General features: G+C 63.9%; 1 protein-coding gene across 1 annotated transcript; it reads right to left on the bottom strand.

Moving 5' to 3' along the window:
* Window positions 1-1443: 1443 nt before the first annotated feature.
* On the bottom strand, window positions 1444-18264 carry ZNF469 (zinc finger protein 469). The gene has a single exon (XM_016930368.4). The coding sequence runs from the start codon at window positions 14159-14161 to the stop codon at window positions 2288-2290; it is 11874 nt and encodes a 3957-aa protein (XP_016785857.3). The 5' UTR covers window positions 14162-18264; the 3' UTR covers window positions 1444-2287.
* Between the last annotated feature and the right edge of the window lie 1967 nt (window positions 18265-20231).

Here is a 20231-nt window from a genome sequence, read left to right as displayed (position 1 = left end):
GACGGTGTCCGACATCCACCCCGAGAGCAGGGCTTTGAGGACAGGCGCTGCCCTCCCCATGCTGGGCCCCTTTGCAGACGCCCTTACGGTGTGAGTTCCGCCAGCAACAAGTGGAAGGCGGGGGAGGCCGAGCGCCCCCCTGGGGGAGGGGTGAAAGCTGACCAAGTCCATTGGCCAAGAAGATGAGAGGATGCCGTGATGGTCAGTGGCAGGCACTTCCACAGAACATTCCAGAAGACAGTCTCAGGAGAAGCTTGGAAGGGCCATGAGGGAGCAAGCAGGCTTTGAGGCAGGGACGTGTGGACACCTTCAGGGATGCGAGTGTGGGAGAGAGGAGGGGACAAGGCGGACAAGGCTGCGTCTCTGGGTAGGTGAGGGGGCCTGGCTCCCCAGCCTGGGAGGGCTGCGTCCTGGCATGTGAAGGCTGGAAAACTCACACCAGACGGGTGCCTGGGGGGAGGCCCCAGGGTGGCAGAGCCCAGGCCCCACGCCTACCCTCCCTCAGCCCAGCCCCATCGCTCCCTGGGTCCCCCAGGCTGCTTCTGATGTGGGGGAGGGGCACCAGGGCACCTCAGCCTCCCGTCTGTTCCTCCTGGGGGGTGAGGGGGGACCTCAGTGAGGATGGCCGGGGTGGGCCTGCCCCTTTCTGGAAAACCTGGAACACCCACTGCTGAAGGGGTGTTCTTAGGACACAGCCATGGCTGCGTCACTGGGTCCTGCACGAGGCCGCGCGGCCCCGGCTGGGCCCTTGGCCCACAGTGGCCCGAGAGTGGCAGCTGGCGCAGACACCCTGGGAGCCAAGTTCTGAGGCTCAGGGAGGTGCAGACCAGGGGTGGGGGCCGGCGGGAGGACAGACGTCACGCAGCTGGAGGTTTTCTGCGAAAATAGTGGGAATATATTTGAAAAGACAAGTCACTATGATGTTTACAGTACAACCTCAGGGCCCCTCCGCGCTTGGTTTGCAACACTCCGGAGGCGTTTTGAATGGCCTACAACACCTTCCAGAGAGGCGGTCTGGGCCTGATTTGGTCTCTTTCAAATATCAAAATAAAAACTTTTGACGTACACATTGCACCCAAGGTAAAAACTAAACAATAGAGCAAAACAAACCATGGATCTTCAAGATACTTATGGAGAGAAGGAAGCCCTCTCACCCTTTGACACACCTTCACAGGCACGACGCTGTGAGAGGACACATGCGTCCCAGGCCTGGGTTGGGTCGGTGCATGAGGGTGCCCTGGCCAGGGCAGCGGCTCTGCAGCCCCAGCCCTGATCATCCCCGTCTGGCAGCACAGACCTCAGGCTTGCAGCCCGGCAGGGGAGGCAGGGAGAGCGCCGCCACGCAGGTGCCCGTGCCCTCGACGCAGCCATGGTGGGGCCTCCCTGACCCCGTCTGTCCCACCCAATACCCCCATTTAAAAAAAAAAATCAAGGAAGCCTGTATTCACATTACAACACAAAAATAGCACCAGAAACTTCAGAGTAACATTGCAAATAGGTGGAGCCCAGAGCTCCGTACAGCAGGGAGGCTCTAGAGGGCGGCCATGGAGGCTGGGGGGGAACGAGGAGGGCCCGCGGGAGCTGGCACAGGGGCGGTTTCTTCCCAGTTCCATACGGGAACCCGGTTCCTGGGGTCAAGGTGTGCTAGAGATGGGCTTTTCTCCCGCAGCGCAAATGGAGGCTGGCATGACCCTGTGGTCAGAGGGAGGAGGCATGACCCTGTGGTCACAGGGAGGAGGCCTGTTGTGCTCTTGGGGGACCAGGCGGCTCAGAAGCAACCCTTCTAAGTAGTGAGCACCGCCTTCCCCCACGTGGTTTCTAAGGTCACTTTGGAATTCCAGCAACAGCAGCAAGACTAAGAGGGAAACTACCACCATCCCATGGCTGCCTCAACTTACTTCCCTTCTCCATGTGGGGGAACGGGAAGTTGTGCAAATCTCCAAACATTGGCTTCTGTGGTGTCGGTGCCCACAGGGCGCAGGGGTGTGGGCTGAGGGGATGGGCTGCTGTCTCTTCAAGTACTTGGTACCAAGAAAACAGCTGTGTGGTCTCAAAAGGGCTGCAGTGGCCCGGTCTTTCACCCCCAGCCTTCCAGCAAGAAAGGGAATGCTGCCCACCTGGGCCCTGTTCAAAGCATCACCACCTTAGCTCTGACATCAAGGCCTGAGCAGTTGCACAAGAAGTCAAGTGGCCACAGAGTGGACCATCTCAGGGAGCTGGAGCTGGCCAAGGAGGCAGGCCTAGACAGGAATGCCCAGCTCCGCTCCCAGGCTCTTGCTCCTAGAAATTACTCAGAAGCATCTTTCTTTAAAGGGATTTTGAAGCCAGTTAGTCTCTGCCCGAAGAGCTGGCTGAGGAGGTCACTCTGGGCCTCGGCCGTCCGGTGGGTGTGCGGCTCGGCAGGTTCAGCACCGTGGACAGCTGTGCCCCTCTTGGGGGGCCTGAGCAGGGGTCTCCCCTGGGGGAAGGCCTTGCCCAGTCTGTCCTTCCTGTGTGTGTGGCCCGGCTCTGCCTTCCGCTGCTCTGATGGTGGCGGCCTGGGTTTGTTCTGGCTGTTGGGCTTGGGCTTGGTCGGGAGCACGCGGCTGGGAGTTGCCTGCTTCCGAGGGGTCCGGGGGGGCTTGTCAGGGGCTGAGGGGGCTCTCCCGAAGCTCCCCACACTTTCACTCCTGGCTGGCCCTGGGACCTGGCCCTTTTTCCTCTTCGTACTGCTCTCTCCCTTCTCCTTGGGACCTAGGCTCCCGTGGGGCCCCTGCTCACCAGCTTCCCTTGGCCCCTTGGTGCAGCTCTTGGCTTGGGCTCGAGCGGGGAGCCTCTCTGGTGCAGGGCTCCGGCTGGGGAAGCTGGGCTTGGCTGGGGTGGTGGCTGTCTCGCTCTGGAGCTGCCCGCTGGCTGGCTGGGGCTGGCTGCCACCTCCTGTCTTGGTGCCGGGGCGAGGGCTTCCACTGCCCTGGGAGCTGGGGCCGGGTTTGGCTTTGGGGGTGGCGGGCTTCATCCCATTCTCTGTGCCACGGGCCAGCTCCCCGGGTGCCAGGCTCCCCACCGCCTTCCTTGGGTGCACTGGGAACTTGAGTGCTTTGCTGGGGGTGGATGCTGCCGACCTGTCCTTTGATGAGCTCTGGCAGCCCGCAGGCTTGGTGGCGCTGCCCTTGTGGAAGGCGCCTCGGGGCCCCCCCTCAGACACCATGTGGCTTGAGGACACTTCCTTCTCTTTCTGAAGTAGGGTGTGGTCTTCCTGGAAATGGTCAGGGGCACACCTGCCATGGGCACCCGGGGCCCTGCGTTTCCCTGAGAACACGAGAGGAGCCCTCTTTCCCTCCGCATCTTGGCCTCTGGCTCCCGGCCGCGGCAGAGATGCCCCCAGAGGGAGAGCTTGCTGGAGAAGAGGCCCGGGGCTGCCTGGGGAAGCCTCGTTCTCTGGCCTCTCCAGGGCTCCGTCCAGCGCACAGTCTCCTCTGCCATCAGCCAAGGCAGCTGGGAAGGGAGACAGAGACGGCGGGGGACACTCCTGGTGGTTGGATGGCAGCTCGCAACCTCTGATCGGGTGGGTCACGGGGTCTACAGGCCTCTCTAGGGTCTCGGGCCATCCCTTGGTGGTGCTGGGAGCCACCTCCGAACACAGGTGGAGCAGGGCTGGGAGAGAGCCCTCACTCAGGATGGGGCTGCTTCCCCGGGGAGGAGGCCTGTCCTCGCCGGCCCCAGGGGCACTGCCGGGCATGGCCACCCTGCGCCGTTTGCTGGGCAGTGTGCCCTCGAGGGCCCGGGCCTTCTGTCCCAGCGCTCCGGGCCTCCGCACGCCGCGGAACGCGAAGGGCTGCCGCCCCCTCCTGAGGTGCTTGTTCATGTGGCGGTCGAACTGCTCCTTCTTGGCGAAGGTGTAGTTGCAGGAGCTGCAGGCGAAGGACTTCTTGATGATGCGCATAACCGTGGCGCAGAGCTCGCAGGCATACAGCGGCGTGTGCTGCAGCTCCGGCCGCTCCAGCAGCCCGTGCGCCCCGCCCAGGTGTGCCAGCAGCTCCCCGTGCTCGGGGTAGACCCGGGGGCACCGGGGGCACAGGTAGACGCGCTGCGGGCTGTGCACCGCCAGGTGGCGCTGCAGCTTGAAGGGCTTGGGGAAGCGCTTCCCGCAGTGGTGGCAGTCGCGGGAGGGGTCCTTGCAGGCCTCGTGCACCGGGGTGGCTTGCAGGAGGGGCTCCCCGCCGGCCCAGGGGTCGGGGGACGGGCTGGGGGTCGTCCTGGGGGGGCCCGGGCTGCCGGCGTCAGCCAGGGCGGTGGCAGAGGCGCTGTCTGGGGTCGCGGCCCCGTCTGGGTTGCTGGGGGTGCTGCGTGCTCGGGGTTTCGCCCTCTCGCCCGGGCTGTCTTTCTTGGCTTCTCCCTCTTGCCCCCACGGGTCTCCCGGGCTCCCGGCGGCCTTGCCGGCGGAGCGCTTGCCCCTGTGGTGTTTGGGCGCGGGTTCCGTGATGCTGTTCAGAAGGTGGGCGACAGCGCTGCTGCCCTCCAGGCCTCCGGGCAGGTCCCCCAAGGACCTCCGCGCCTGCCCCCTGCGGGCGAAGCGGACCGCGTGCTCACGCAGGTGCTCGTTGTACATCCAGACGTCGGCCACCTCCTTCAGGCACATGCCGCACGCCCAGGGCCCCGCCTTGCTCTGCGCGTGCCTCTCCTGCAGGTGCCCCCGCAGCAGCTCCCGCGAGCCAAACCTGCGCTCCACGCACATGTAGCAGGTGGGCGGCGGCGCGGGCGTGTGGGCCAGCTTGTGCAGGTCCAGCTCGCCCAGGCTGCGGAAGCGCTGGAAGCACACTTTGCACTTGTAGGAGGCCCGCTTGCCCTTGGCCGGCCGGCCTCTGCCTTGGGCCCTCCCTGCCCCTGCAGCCTCCTCTGTCCTTCGGCTCTGTGGCCCCTGTGAGCTCGCCGTGGCCTCGAAGTCTAAGAAGCTGGGGCCGGGGAGACCCACGGGGTCTTCAAAGGGTCCCAGAAAGCACAGGTCTTGCATCTCAAGCTTGGTGCTGAGCACCTCAAAGTCCGTGGCACGGAGCGGCAGCAGGTGCGTGTTCCCGGGAAGCCCACCGTCACAGCGTTCTCTCTCCAGGCTGGGGGGCTCGGGGCTCACATCTCCGAGAGAAGAGGAGGAGTCATCGGCAGGGGCCGGCAGCTCCAGGCCTCGCCAAGCCGCTGGGACCATGTGCAGCTCAGGAATGGCCTCGGGCCGATCGTCCTCGGGGCAGTGGGAGGGCAGCTTCTCTGCACCGGCTTCCCTGCTGGGCTCCAGGGCCCATAGGCTGAGGCCGGGGGCCCAGGGGTCAATGCCAGGCACCCTGCTATTGAGGAACCCATCCAGGAGGAAGGACTCGGGCAGACCTGCGGGATCCTCGTCCTCCCACGGGTCCTCATGGCAGAGGCAGAGGGAGCTGGAGTCGCTGAGGTCTGTGGGCAGGCGGGCTGGGCCCAGCGTGGGGCCACCGCCCTCCTCAAAGCTGGGCTGGGTTGGCAGCGGGCGCACCGGCTTCTCACAGCGCTTCCCGTAGACACGGGGGTTCCTCTTTCTAGTCAAGCGGCCGCCTGGAGGGAAGAGCTGGGAGAAAGAGACCTCATCATCAAACAAGCTTGGAGGGTCCTTGGCACTGGAGCCGGAGGCATCAGGAGTGGGGCCCTCAGGCCCCTGGACTCCGCCCTGGGGGTCTGGGTTGTCCGGGAGGCCCTGGAGGCAGCTGCTGGTGGTGCTGTCCGCCGGAGAGCTGGAAGTCTCGGGAAAACCCAGGGGGCCCAAGTGGGGCGTGTTCTCCTCCCAGACACCTTCCTCTGATCGGCTGTGGGCCCTGCTGCTGTCCTCTGCAGGCTCGCTCCCAGACTCTTTGCACACACCCAACGCCTTGGTCTCTCTTGGTCCCCAGAACCCCCTTGCCGAGGCTCCCTTCTGCCCAGCTGGCTGTTCCCCCAGAGCTGCACCGTCCATCCTCCCTGGACACAGCATCCGATCTCCAGGTGGCTTCTGGGCCCCAGTCTCCCCTGCACACAGAGCCTCCTGGTCAGTCTCCGCTGCACCCTCCATCACCCCAAGTCCCAGAGTGGCCAAGCGAGGCGGCTGCTCCCCGTCAGCCTCAGGCCCTCCTTCCACAGAGAGGCAGTGGCTCGGAGAGGCTGCGTAACTGGCCATTGCAGGGGATGGTCTGGAGCCGCGCCCATCTGAAATCACATCAGGAGAGACTGGAAGAGCGCTCTCCTCCCGGAGCCTTCTCCCTCTTGGCTTTCCCCTTTTCTTATTTGACTTCCCCTCTGAGTGGCTAGGAGAGTCCACGGTGGGCTCTCGGCACCACCTCCGGCCTTCTCTTTTTTCTGCCTGTTTGGGATGCAGCTCATCTTCCCTGGCCTGGTCTGGTCTGGGCTTGGAGGCCGGAGTCTTCACATCTACCTCATGCTCAGTAGGGCTTGGAGGGTGCAGCTGCTGGCTGTGTGGGGACCCCGGTGCTCTGAGAACCTCCTTTGAGCCCTGGGCAGGCGGTGGCTGGGTGACGTGGCTGGGGTCTCCCCGTGAGTAATTTGGTCTCTCCTTCCCAGACACCTTGTGGCTTTTCTTCCTGGGCGGCTGGCACTTTTGGGCTAGGGGCTCTAGAGGCTGCTGAGCAGGCAAGGCCGCTGGGCTCGGCTCCGCGGGGGCTCCCGGGTGTGGCCGGTGCTTCCTGGCCTTGTGCCGGCTCAGGCCCGGCCCGGAGCGGAAGGAGGCTGCGCAGACCTCACAGGTCACAGGCCCATGTGGAGCTTGGCCCTTCCACTGGCCGTTCTCTGTAGATGCAGGCTTCTTTTTATAGCCACGGAACCTCTGTTTGAGGTCTTGGGGGCCGAGGGGGTCCCCCTGGGGAGTCTGGTGGGAGGCATTTCTGTGGCTTTGTGGGGAGTCAGACTGGAAGTCACTGGCTGTGCTGCTTGGAGCTGTGGTTCTTCCCAAGCACAGTCCTGTGGAAGGGCAGGTGACGCTGGGCATCTTGGTAACACCAGAGCGCCTGGTCTCAGGGGTCCCTGGGTCCTCCGGCTCCTTGCTGCTGGTCCCCATCTCACCTTCCATGCAGGCGGGGGAGTCCGGCCCTGCACCCTGTAGCGTGGGAGGCTCAGTGGGCACAGCTGTGACAGCCTGGCCCTCCCTGTGGCCGAGGCGGGCAGTATTGCTTGGAGAATACGAGGAGTGGCCCCTGGGCATCCTGTCAGGGTTGGTGTGGGGCGGGGCTCCCCTGCTCTGGGGGTCTGGCCCTGGGAGTCCCCTGCCTGCCTGTACCTCATCTCCGGTGGGAGTGCTGGACAGGCCAGCAGCCCTGACGGCCACGCTGGGGGAGACGGCCCCTGCCAGAGGAGGAGAGGTGGCTCGGCCAGGAGACTCCCACAGCTTCTCTTTTCTGGAATCCTCTGGAATTCTTAAAGTGCTGTCTTTGGGGGTGTCCCCACTGTGAGTGCAGGTTACAGCACTGACGGAGCCAGGATGCCAGGAGGAAGGGTCTTCCAGGGGGCTGCCCTCCCCCTGGAGAAGGCAACCAGCCAGGGCTTCCTTGGGATCGCAGGGGCTTGTTGTCAAAGACGGGGGAGCCACCGGGGAATCCTCAGCCCCAGTATCTGTCGTGGCTCGGACACCATCTGCCTCTTCCAGAGGTGCCCAGGCAGGAGAACAGGCCAGCAGGTGCTGGGGGCCGGGAGGGTCCTTGCAGGATGGAGATGCTGGCAGCTGCCCCCCCAGCCCACCTTGGACCCTGGTGGCACTGGAAGGCGAGGTAAGTGGGTCTTCACGGGGCAGGGGCCCAAGGCTGCAGGGCATGTGGGCGGCTGAAGTGGGTGAGGGGGCGCAGGCGGCCAGGTCCCCGACAGAGGGTGCTGGGCTATCCGCTGTGGCCAGCAGTGGCTTGTTCAGGCTGGGGCTGGTCGCCCTCTCTGGAGTCCGGCCCTCAGATCCACTTCGGGTGTGGGCTGCTGTCAAGGCTAGCGCCAGCGACTCCCTATTAGGGGACGGGGGGCTTGGGGTGGGCTGGGCCTCCTCCTGAAGGCTCATGGCTGCCCTGCTTCCCTTGCATTTCTCTAGCAGGACTGCACCCTCGGTGGGGCCGGCCAGCGCTGTTTTGGGACTGGCATTGACTGAGGCGTGGTTGTCCGTGCCCCCTGGGCTCACCCCGTTCTCTGGCTGAAGCTGGTTGGCTGTGCCTTGGCCCTGGGTTTTCTCGGCTTGGCCAAGCAAGCCCCAATGTCCATCTGCCTCCAGCCCCAGCTGATGTCCGGCCACTGCAGGGAGAGTTGTCACCTGCACACCCCCTGGGGAGCCCTGGGCGGGGCCACAGGCCACCTTCCCTCCTTCCACAGTGCCCCCTTCCAGACCTGAGGGGTTCACTCGTGGAGGGCTCTGGGCAGCAGGTGTCAGCTCCTGCAAGCCCAGGACGCCATCTTTACTCTTAGCCACTCCAGGCCCTGGGAGCTGGAGCTGACGTATAGGGGGGCTCAAAGCTGGGTCCTGGGACCTCCTGCTGGGGTGGGTGTTAGACACACAGGCGGGACTTGGCACAGGGACCAACGAAGCCTCCCTGCCCTGGGGGGCAGTCAGTGAGGAGGCCCCCGCCGGTGCAAACTCATTACCCTCAAAGCCAGGCCTCCCTGCCGTGGGGTGGAGGTGCCCACCTGCTCTGCCTGCAGAATGTCCCTGGGCAGCATGGCTGGGACTGGCACCAAAAGGCCAGGTGGCATCCAGAGGTGGAGCCCCGTCACCCTGAAATGCCAAGTCAGGGGCCAGATGGACAGCAGGGCTGCCAAAAGCTTCTGGAGCAGGGGCCTCTCGGTGGGGCTGGTCTGCTGTGCTGGGTTCTGGGAGGAACCCTCCTGTCTGTTCACAGGGAAGCAGCCGCAGGGAGTCTTCACTTTCTTGTGAGCTGGCGGCCTCCTTATTCTTAGGAAATGAAAGTTCCTGGTCGGGGCTGCACTTTGCTAAACTCCCGGCATCCAGCTGTGGCCCAGGCTGCTTGCTGGGCTCACGCAGGCAGACATCTTGGGGGGGCCTGCTGTCTCCTTCTGCCTGGCAAAGTCCAGTCTTGGAGGCTCCGGCTTTCTGCACTGGCTGAAAATGGAAGTTGGCTCCCCTGGGGCTGAAAGGAGCCCCAGAAACCAGGTCTTCCTGGGCACAGGGGAGAAGGGCTGCGTCTCCCGGATGGAAGGAGGCTGGGCAGGGCCACGTCCCCCCAGACCTCCCCTGAACCCCTTCCACGGTGGCCACAGCCGATTCCGCACCCTCCCGATGTGCAGTGGATTCTCCAACGCGCGTGAGGTCAGCTGCCGAGAACGTGTCCTTGTGGGGCACAGTGGCCTGACAGGTGCGCCGTTGGGAGGGTGGCTCTGTGCCTGGGCCCAGCTCCACCCTGCCCACCGACTCAGCTTCTCCAAGCTCTCTCGGGACCCCATGTGTGTCTTTGCTCCTTTGCAGCTGACTTTCTAATTCGGTGACCAATTTCTGGATCTCCAGTTCATCCTCGGATAGGTGACTCATAAGAGCAATGCTACATCCACTCCCCTTCCCAGGCAAAGACGGGGCGGCGCCGGGAGCCACTGTCCGTTCAGGGGGACATGTCTTACTGAGCACCTTTCCCCCCGAGAGATCAGGAAAATGGCTAGGCAGCATCGGGGATACTTCCTCAAGCAGCAAAAAAGAGGGGTACGGTGGATCTGACGGCACCGTCTTCTGGGGAGGGTCGGCACATGCGAACGGCAGACCGGAGTCCCTGTTCGCAGACAGGCTGCCATAGAGGGGTGGGTCGAATCTGTCCACCGGCAGGTCTGGGAAGAGGGATGTGGACTCCAAGGTCAGTGGCGATGCCGCTCTGCCTGGCTCCGTCTCAGCGGTGCCAGGTGAGCTCCTCGGCAGCTGTGGCTCGAGGGAACCGGCATCCTCGCCGTCCTGGCAAAGGCAGGAGCTGCTGGCCGGCGGGGCATCCCTGGCTGAGGGCTTGGGGTGCAGTTCTTCCAGGAAACAGCCAGCCAGGTCTTTGGGTCCGAGGAACAACTCACTGTGGGGGCTGCTGTAGGGCTGAGGCCCCTTTTTGGCAACTGGAACCCCCAAGGGGTCTCCGTTAAAACCAGCAGGGTCACAGCCAAAACTAGAGATCTTTGAGGACAGAACACTGGGTTTGGGGCAGGCGGTACTTGAGGGGTTAGCCACGGGTGCCTGAAATTCTCCAGGCTGGCGGGCAGGGGGGTCCTCGCTGTTGTGGGAGACCGGGGCCTGTGTGCCCCCAGGACCACCCAGCAGGCTGCCCACACCTGGCGTTGGTGAGCTTCCGTGGGGCGCCGTGTTGGCGAGGCTTCCCGATAGCTTGGGGGTGCCGGTGTCATGTCTGCTGGGCTGCGGCTGCTCTGGTATCAGGAGACCGGGGCTTGCTCCCATTTCTCCCGCACAGGCGGCTGGAGGAGAACGCAAAGCCTCTGTGAATTCTGTGCTGTCCGGGGCTGACTCTTCGGCAGTTTCAGGCTCCTTGGCCTCCTGGGGGAAGTCCAGCGACGGGCGGGTTTCCTCTGAGGTCTCGGTGTTGGTGGGGACCTGCAGGGGATCCTTGGGGGCCACTGAGGGGCGATCAGCACACTTGGGGCCTCCCTCCCTGGCGGCTGCTCCCGTCTCCAGGCTTCGAGATGGGCCACGGGCCTGAGGGCTCCTGCCGGGGCCCGGGCGAGACCTGCCCGGCTCCTCGGGGTGCGCGGGGGCTCCGTCCCCGCCGGCTTCCTGCCTCACTGCCTTCCGGGGTTTCTGTTGCTCATCCTCTCTGGGACCCTGGGTCAAGTCCACTTCCTTCCTCTTCTCGCCTCGGCCCCGCCGGCCTCTGAAGCCGGGGCCCCGCTGCGGAGGCTGCTCGTCCTCCTCGGACTCCGAGGCGAAGTCGTACTCGCGGAGCCTGCGGTCCTCAGCTCGGGGCTGGGGCCTCCCCGCCGCCAGGGAGCCGCACCTGCCCGCCCGCCGCCCCAGCCGCCGGTAGCGCCTGTTCTTCTGCTGCACGATTTTCAGGATGAGCTCCTTGCCCCAGGCGCCGCCCCGAGCCTTCCTCTTCCTGGGGTCCTTCCTGGGGGGCAGCCGGCGGCGCTGGGAGCTGCGGGTCTCCTCGGGGAGGGCGGCGGCTCTCGGGACCCGGGGCGCGGGGTCTGCGCGGCTCTCGGGGGCCTGAGTTCTAGGGCGCCGGGGACGGGGTGGGGGCCGCTCCCCGAGACCGTCCTTCCTCCGGGGCCTCAGGCCGGAGGCTCTGCCGCCGCCGCCCGACCCCGACCCCTCTGCTGCGCCGCCCGTGTCCAGATCCTTCCGGAACAGCTTCAACTGCTTCCCCCTCCTCTGCTGCCTGCCCTGGCTGGGCGCATCCGCCTCGGTGGGGGCCAGACCCAGGGAACGCGTTTTGGGCCTGCCTCGGGCTGGGCAGCCCCTGTCCCCAGGGCGGGGGGTTTGGGGGTCCGGCGTGGCTGCTGGGAGCGCGGGCGGAGCTTTGTTCTCTGGAGTCACCCCCGCCTTGGTCTTAAGCGGCTGTGCGGAGCTGGGACCTCTGGGGCCGGAAGGCTCCTCGTCCGCGAAGACGTCGATGAAGCTGCTGTCGATCTCGGGGTTGTCCGACTGGTACTCCATGCCGTTGAGCGCCTCTGTGATAAGGCTGTCTAGCTTGGCCTCATCCTCCATGTCCAGGTCCGAGGCAGGGAGCGGGAAGGGGGTGGCGGCCAGGCTGGGCAAGAAGCCTGTCCTCAGGGGGTCGTCTTTGCCCTCGGCCTGGGCGTCCCCAGCTAACAGGAAGGTCTTCGTGTGGCTGAGCAAGCCCGCGTGTGCGTCGGCAGGGACTTTGGGGGCAGCGGTGGGCGAGGGGAGCCCAGGGGGGCCTGGAGACCGCTGGTGGCCATCCTTGGCCCTGGCCAGGAGCAGGCCACAGAACTGCCGGTGGGCCAGGAAGGCCGCCAGGCTGCTGTAGTTGCGGTCACACTGCCTGCAGGTCAGCAGCACGTCCAGCTGGTCCAGGCTGGCGCTGCTGAGGGAGAAGTGGTGTGTGGGGTACGGGGGCGGTGCACGCGGGAAGCCCTGCAGCCCTCCCCGACCCACCTCGGGGCCCTCGCGGGGGAATGGGGTCTCCTCCAGGCACTGGAAGGCACCCTCGGCTCCCAGCCCATCTGCGGGAAAAGGAAAGGCCTTGGCTGGCTCTGGCTGGTAGTGGGTGGGGAGGGAGTGGGGGGGCTCCGGGGACGGGAAGGGGCTGCCCGTCTCCTGGGGGTGAGTGCGTGGGTGGAAGAAGGCCGAGGGCCCGAGGGGGCCGGGGAGCTGGCTTTCCTCTGAGCTGGGGTTGGCTGGGCTGCTGGACATCGGCGACAGAGAAGAGCAGGTGCTGCCGGCCGTGTTGGTGGCCGGTGACGGCAGTGGGGACTCGCTGGGGGAGGCTCCCACTACCCTCGGTGGGGGCAGGCTGGGTGTCCCGTGGGGTGAAACCTGGGGCTGGGCCACCCCAAAGAACAGGGGCTGAGCCCCTGGGTCTGTCATTCCGTTGTAGGTGAACAGTGCTGGGGAGCTGCCCTGGCTGCTTCTCACGGCTGGCAGCTTCTCTCTGGGTCCCGGTGTCTTGCCAGCAGTGCCCAGGGCTCCTTGGCTGCCCCCCTGCCACTCGGAGGCCCCCGCGGGGAAAGGCAGCCGGCTCAGCATCTCCATTCCGTGGGGACTTGGCCGGGTGGTCCGGAGCACCTGGGGCCAAGGCAGGGGGGCACTCTGGGGGAGGCAGACCCGCTGGCCTGGGCTGGGCTGGCCGTTAAAGAACATACTCCTGGTGGCAGCCAGGGGGCCCCCAGGAGGTGTGGGGTAAGGGGCTGCTGTGGGGTCCCACAGCTGGGGCAGCCTGGCGGGTGGGGGCCCTGGGGCGGCCAGCTCGGTGTCCGGAGGCCCCGGGCTGGTGTCCACCCCACTGGCTCTGTACGCCTGCCCTGGAAAGTGCCTCTGGGGTAGGGAGCTAGGGGGCCCTCTCGTGCTCCCCAGCCCATCCTGGGCTGAAGGTGGTCTTTCGGGAAGGATTTTGGTCAGGCTCTTGTGTAAACTGTCAGAGAAGGGTCTCGGGGCCGAGTGAGCAGCTCCAGGGGGAGAGAGGGCACCACTGAGGTCGCTGTGGGGGTTCAGGCCACCTGGCTGGCCCTGGTAGCAGGGCAGGGGTGAGGGCGCAGGCTGGGTGGGCAGCGGGTAGGCAGGGCCCGTGCCCACGGCCTCCTCCGGCCACGCTCCCTGGGGCTGATGGAAGGCAAACACCAGTGGCCCATCGGTGAACGCGTGCCCAGCCACATCCGCAGGGAAGGGTTTTGTGCTGGCCCCATGCAGTGCCGGGAAGGGGAACTGGAAGGAAACTCCCCTGGGGCTGCCGCCGGGCCTGCTGCCTTTGGGAATAGGTTCCGGCTCGGCGGGGGGAACCCCGAAATTAGCACCTGGGAAGCTATTCTCAGCAGCGGGAGGCCAGGAGTCGGCCCCACTGGCCTGGAATTCGGGATAGGAACCGGGCTGGAGGGGGCTGGTGCCCCTGCTCTGGGGGGGCCCCGGGGCTGGGGGTCTGGGGGTGGCGCTTGGTGAGGTATAGTTGGTGGAGGTAAAGCTGGAGGGTGGCTCCTGGAAGCACCTGTGGAAGCCAAGCTCTTCGGCGGCGGGTTGGGCCTCAGTCCTTGGGAGGCCCGGCCTGAGTGGAGCTCCAGTCCCAGGGCCCTGGGGGGTGTCCGCCTCAGGGAGCTGGGCAGCCTCCAGCTGTGGGTTCTCTGGTGTCTCGTCCAGGGTGGGCTTGGTCCTGGAGCTGGCGATGCCCAGAATGTAGCGCTGTGGGGGGCTGCCCTCTGCCCTGCCCGCCAGCCTTGAGGGAGCCTGCAAGGGGCTTCTACCCGGTGGGGTCTGGGGGCTGCCCCTCTTCCCAGGGGTGCTGCTTGGGGCCTGGCCTCTCAGGGGTGGGGGCTTGAGCTCCCCGTCCCTGGCCTGCCTTGGCTGGGCCTCGGGGAGCTCCATGGCCTGGGCCCGGCCGCCAGCCTCCCTGGCACCCTTGGTGGTCCTGGTAGCTGGGGTGTTGTCCTCCAGTGGGGGCTGGGAGGGGTGCCCCGGGCTGCTGGCAACTTGGCGGGGCTGCAGGTCTCCAGTCATGGTGGGGGGCGGCGCTCCTCGGGGGCGCTCCCCAGGCATGGCCCCTCCGTCCTGGCGCTAGGACGACGCAGCTGTCCGAGGGGGGCCCCGGGGAGTGGGCTGGACGGCCATCCTCAGCCCTCGATGGGCCCCAGGGAAGCCTGCGCTCATGGTCCTGAGTGGAGCCTGGAAGGAAAGGTCAGGGGTGAGTGGGGCAGAGGGGCTGGGTGGCCCTCGCCTAGACAGGGAGCTTCTAGGCTCTCCATGCGGGTGTGGCCGGGCCAGAAGCAGAAGAGGCTGCGTGCAGCCATCACAGAAGCTCCACGCTTAGAAGGGATGCTCGGCTCAGCCCCTACCTAGAAGCAGGAAGGGAGAGGGCATCCCGCCAGATGGAACAGGGACCCTTCCCTGTCTCAGGGAGAAGAGGGGCGGTGGAGCGCAGAGATTGAGTGGAGGGGGGAGGGAGGGGGAACTTTCTGGGGTGTGAGAAGGCCGCTTACAGCCTCAGAGCAGTCCTTGGCCAGGCTGTGGAGAGGACAGGCACCTGTGTGGGGCACAAGCTCTCAGCCTGCAGGAACTGCCCCAGAGCAGGGTCCTGGCAGCGTCCAGGAGGGCCCAGGTGGATGCTTATACCTGCCATGGGGAGGGCCTTGAGGCAGGAGGCTGCGTTGCAGGACATAGGGGACTGAGGCAGCAGAGGCTCAACCTGAACCTCTCAGGGCCTGGGCGGCTGGTTCCAAGCGGGGCCTCCCCTGCCGTCAGCCAGGGTCTCCCTGCCACCAGGCCTTACAGGGTAACCTCCAGATCCTGCCGTCAGCCAGGGTCTCCCTGCCACCAGGCCCTACAGGGTAACCTCCAGATCCTGCCATCAGCCAGGGTCTCCCTGCCACCAGGCCTTACAGGGTAACCTCCAGATCCTGCTCCAGGAAGCCCCCAGCCTCCGGATGGTGCGGGCTCCCATTCTGGCACATGCCAGATGTAGCAGGAACCGCTTGCCCAGAGGAGCCTGGCCCCTTGCTCACCCAGGGCTGGCTTCACACTGATCATGTCTGTTCTCATGTCATGACATACGGGACTGTCCTCTGTGCGGACAGGACTCAGACCCGAGCCATGGGCTGTGGCCACCAGGTGCGCAGGCCGCTAGGTGTGGGGGCCCCTTCTGACCTGCCCAGCAGGGACCAGGCGTCCTTTACACAGCAGAGTGAGGCAGGGCTCAGCCCTTGCAGGCATCGTCCTTGCCACTGACCCCTGGGTCCTCATGGCAGGCCCAGAGAGGCGGATGACTTGGCCAGGGTCACACAGCCAGCAGCAGAGCAGCTGGGAGCTGAAGGGACAGACCTCAGGCCTGGAGCGCTCTCAGAGACCCTGCTGCCTCTGTGGAGTGGGGGGCTGCCTCCTGAGGTCACAGGACCCTCCCACTGGCCTGAGCTGGTGGTGTCTCATGCCCCTCCCGGAGTTCCCGCACTACAGCCGCCTGGGGACTCCTAACGCAGAGGCTGGCAGGCCCTCTGTCCCCAGCACGAGGTTGGTACCTGTACTTCCGGCTGGCTCTTCCTGCTGTGCCCAGGGACTGCCTGCACCGGGGAGGAGGGTCCTGCCCAATTTGGGCCAAGGTCTCCAGGGTGGGCGAGGTCCCAGCCTGCAAACTCCACATCACAGCACCAAAAAGAGTCATGCCAGCTGGGGGGCCCGGGTGCCCCTTCCTCCTCTGCCCCCACCACTGAGGTACCTCCTGTCCCATGACCCCGGGAGGAGGGTCCCTTTCCCTCTTCTGGGATCCACTGCCAGGGGGCAAAGGCCTGGGAGTCCTTGGGGCCAGGATTCACAGGTGAGGTTTGTTGAGTGAATATGCTGGGCGTCTGAGCACTTTCCTGAACTGCCTCCCTTGTGCTCACGGTGGCTCAGAGGTGATCTGTGATTGCCACCCTAAATTTATGGGTGAGGAATCCAGGCACAGAGAGGTGGGGAAGCCGCTCAAGGCCTCAGCCAGTGTAGGCGAGGTCCTCCTGGGAGGGCTGGCTCCTAGCCCTGCACATCTCCTGCCCTGCACTGGGCTTAGCCGTGTCCCACACGGCCCAGACACCCACTGGGGCCAGGCTGCAGGGGTGGGGGTAGGAACAGCAACAGCCAGGCCCCACATGAAGCCCAGTCCCACATGTGAGACCCCCCTACCCATGGCCAGAGTCCTCCAGGAGGTGATGGAGGAGGAGGGGGCTCAGAGTGGGGACCTCAGCCTAGATGGAGCATCAGAAAGGCCTCCTGGAGGAGGTGGCCTTCACTGAGTCCTGGATGGTGGGGAGGAGTGTTGAGAACACAGCTGTGCCCAGGGGCTTTGTCAAGGGAAGGAGCTGGTCTAATTTATCAAGGGAAGGAGAGAGGCCTGCTGGCTCAGCGGCTGCCATGAGGAACATCAGGTGACACGCCCGCCTGCTGGCTCAGAGCTGTGGCTGGAAGCCCTGCCCGGCGGGCCCCAGGAGTCGGCTCTCGGGAGGCAGTAGGCAGGCCCGATTACTGTCCTGAGAGGGAGAGGAAGGCCGGGCGGGTGGGGGTGGAGGGGGCCTCAGGACCATCAAGACCAGAGCATCTGTGGCCAGCCTCGGCGCAGGCTGCTGCCTGTACATACCTGGGGAGTCGGGGGCCCCTCAGCTGGGTCGCCGCACAACTTCCTGAGGAATGAGAATTTCTTGGCTGCAAAGAAAATGGAAAGCATGTCAGGGCCGATGTGGTGCATGGCTCTGGACCAAGAGCCCCAGGAGGAGCCAGGTGGGAGGGAGCGGCTCCCGGGCAGAGCCGGCTGTGGCCTCAGGGCACCGGGAAGCCACCAAGAGCCACCGGGAGATGGGCGAGCTCCTCTCAGAGGCCAGCGGGCAGCTCAGCTGGCCCGGGGGACCCTGAAGGGTTTAGGGGTCACCTGGCTGCCTCAGCTGCAGCTTTGACGGCTATCTTACATCTCTTTTTGTTGGGTCTTTATGTATGCATAGATTGTGTGTACATGTGGCTCCGAAGCTCCAGATTATTACGAGTTGCAGTGAGAACGCTGCCCCTCCCATCCCTGCCAGGATCCCTCCCCAGTCCCGCTGGGGAGACTAGAGGAGCTTCTGGTGTTTCCTCCCAGAGTCCCTGGATGCAAATAGCAGCACACAGGAACACACACTGCCTTTCCTCCTTCCTTGGACGGAAGATCGTCGGCTACGCTCACTGTTCTGCACCTGACTTTTTTTCATGTAACAACATATCCTGTAGATAATTCCACAACATTCCGTGAAGAGGTTTCTCACTCTCTGTCCACTCGTCCTCGCATCCAGGCTGCAGAGCACCCAGACCTGTCTGGATGGACACGGGGCTGCTGCCTGCATTCGGCCCTTAGAAACAATACAGCAGTGCTCACCACATGGCGACAGCCTGTGCTCCAAACGCTGTGGGCCTAGCTGCGTCAAAGGGCACCTGCGTTTGACTTTGGAAGGAGATTGTCCAATTGTCAATCTCTGTGATGGTTTTAAAATACGGCCACACATTCTTTAACACTCCTCCCTTCAAGAGGTGGAGCCTCATTCTCTCCACTTGAACACAGCTGAGCTTACCGCCTCACTGCTAATGAACAGAATATGCTGGAAGGAGGGGTGCTGGACTTCAAGATTGGGCCCTAAAAGGCACTGCAGCTTCCTCCTTGCACACTTAGGTCACACATGTGGGGAAGCAGCTGCCATGCTTTCCGGGCACTCAAGCAGCCCCGTGGAGAGGCCATGAGGTGAGGAACAGAGGCCTCCTGCCTGTAGCTGTGTGAGGGAGCCATCTTGGAAGTGGCTTCCCCAGCCTCTGTTGGGCCTTTGGATGATGCTGCAGCCCCTGCTGACATTCTGACCACAACCGTGTGAGGGAACTTGAGCCAGAACCACCTGCTAGGCTGTGCCTGCATCCTGACCTTTGGAAACTAAGAGATAATAAAGGTTTGTTGTTTCAGTCTGTTCTTTACGATACAGCAGTAGACAACCTTAACTCATGCCCCTCCTAGCAATGTAGAGAACCCAGAGGCCCTAATGTGAGTCACTGTGTCACAGAAGGAAGCATGTCCTTACCCAGAGATGTATAGACTGAGGCCCAGGGAGGGTGAAGAACTGCAGGAAGCCACTGGGACTCAGCAGTAGAGCCTTTGCCACACTGTCCCATCCATCTGTTCATGTATCCATCCATCCACCCACCTATCCATCCATCCATCTACCCACCCACCCATCCATCCATCCACCCACCTATCCATCCATCCATCTACCCACCCACCCATCCATCCATCCATCCACCCACCCATCCATCACCCACCCATCCATCCACCAACCCACCCATCCATCCATCTACCCACCCACCCATCCATCCATCCACCCACCCACCCATCCATCACCCACCCATCCATCCACCAACCCACCCATCCATCCATCCATCCATCCATCCATCATCATCATCATCCATCTATCCACCCATCCATCACCTACCCATCCATCCACCCACCTACCCATCCATCCAGATACCCACCCACTCACCCATTGATCCATCCATCTATCCATCCATCCATCCATCCATGCATCCATTAATCCATCCATCCACTCATCCATCATCATCCATCCACCTATCCATCACCCACCCACCCATCCGTCCATCTGTCTGTCTGTCCATCCATCCATCCATTAATCCATCCATTCACTCATCCATCATCATCATCCATCCACCCATCCATCTATCACCCACCCACCCATCTGCCCATCTACCCATCCATCCATCCATCCATCCATCCATCCATCCAACCATCCATCCATCCATCCATTAATCCATCCATTCACTCATCCATCATCATTATCCATCCATCCATCCACCCATCCATGTATCACCCACCCACCCATCTGTCCATCTACCCACCCATCCATCCACCCACTCATCCATCACTCACCCACCCATTTATCTACCCACCCACTCATCCACCCTTCCACCCATTCATCCACCCACTCACACATTCATCCATCCACCCGCCCATCCCCCCATCCACCTGCCCATCCACGCATTCATCCACCCATCCATCCATCCATCACTCACCCATCTATCCACCCACCCATCCATCCATCCATCACCCATCCACCCATCCATCCACCCACCCACCCATCCACCCTTTTACCATTCATCCACCCATCTATCCACCCACCCATTCACCCATTCATCCATCCACCCATTCATCCCCCCATCCACCCATCCACCTGCCCATTCACCCATCCATACATCACTCACCCATCTATCCACCCACTCATCCATCCATCCATCCATCCATCCATTACCCACCTATCCATCCACCCATCCATCCACCCTTCTACCATTCATCCACCCATCTATCCACCCACTCACCCATGCATCCATCCACATGCCCGTCCCCCCATCCTCCTGCCCATCCACCTGCCCATCCACCCACCCATTCACCCATCACTCACCCATCTATCCACCCACTCATCCATCCATCCATCCATCCGCCCAGTCAGCCACCCATCCACCCTTCTACCCATTCATCCACCCACCCATCTATCCACCCACTCACCCATTCATCTACCCACCCGCCCATCCCCTCTAATCTACCCACTCATCCACCCACCCACCCATCCATCCACAAGTCTTTACATTTGTGTTGGATGCTGTGTCAGGCACTGGGCACACAGTGATGTGACAGATTCGCAGCCTTGGGCTGACCAGAAAGTCAGTGAACCAAGAAATTGCTGCAAGTGAGGAAGTTGCAGCCCAGAGAGGTGGTGTGACGGGTCCAAGGTCACACAGCGGACACAGCCAAGCTGAGATTTGAAGGCAGGACTGTCTGTAACTGTGCTGCTTCCGTGCTGAACAAAGGGTGGCCCCACCCCACTGCCTCCACACCTTGTCCCTCTGTCCTTCCCATCCCCTGGGGTGGCCCTGCCTCTGCCTGCCCAGCTTGTGGGCAGAACTTGGCCATCCCATCCCCTTTCCTCTGCCCCAGGACAGCAGGGACATTTGCCTGCAGCACCCCAGGGCACTCGAGGGCCAGCTGCCACCTCTCCCTCCAGGGGCTCGGGGACGCGTCCCAGTCCTTGGAGCTGGGGTGGGCATGGGGGCAGCATGTGCTCCAGGC

The sequence above is a fragment of the Pan troglodytes genome, chromosome 18 (genome assembly GCF_028858775.2).
Source record: "Pan troglodytes isolate AG18354 chromosome 18, NHGRI_mPanTro3-v2.0_pri, whole genome shotgun sequence".
In the NCBI taxonomy this organism is placed as follows: domain Eukaryota; kingdom Metazoa; phylum Chordata; class Mammalia; order Primates; family Hominidae; genus Pan; species Pan troglodytes.
This window is presented reverse-complemented; position numbering and strand designations above follow the sequence as displayed.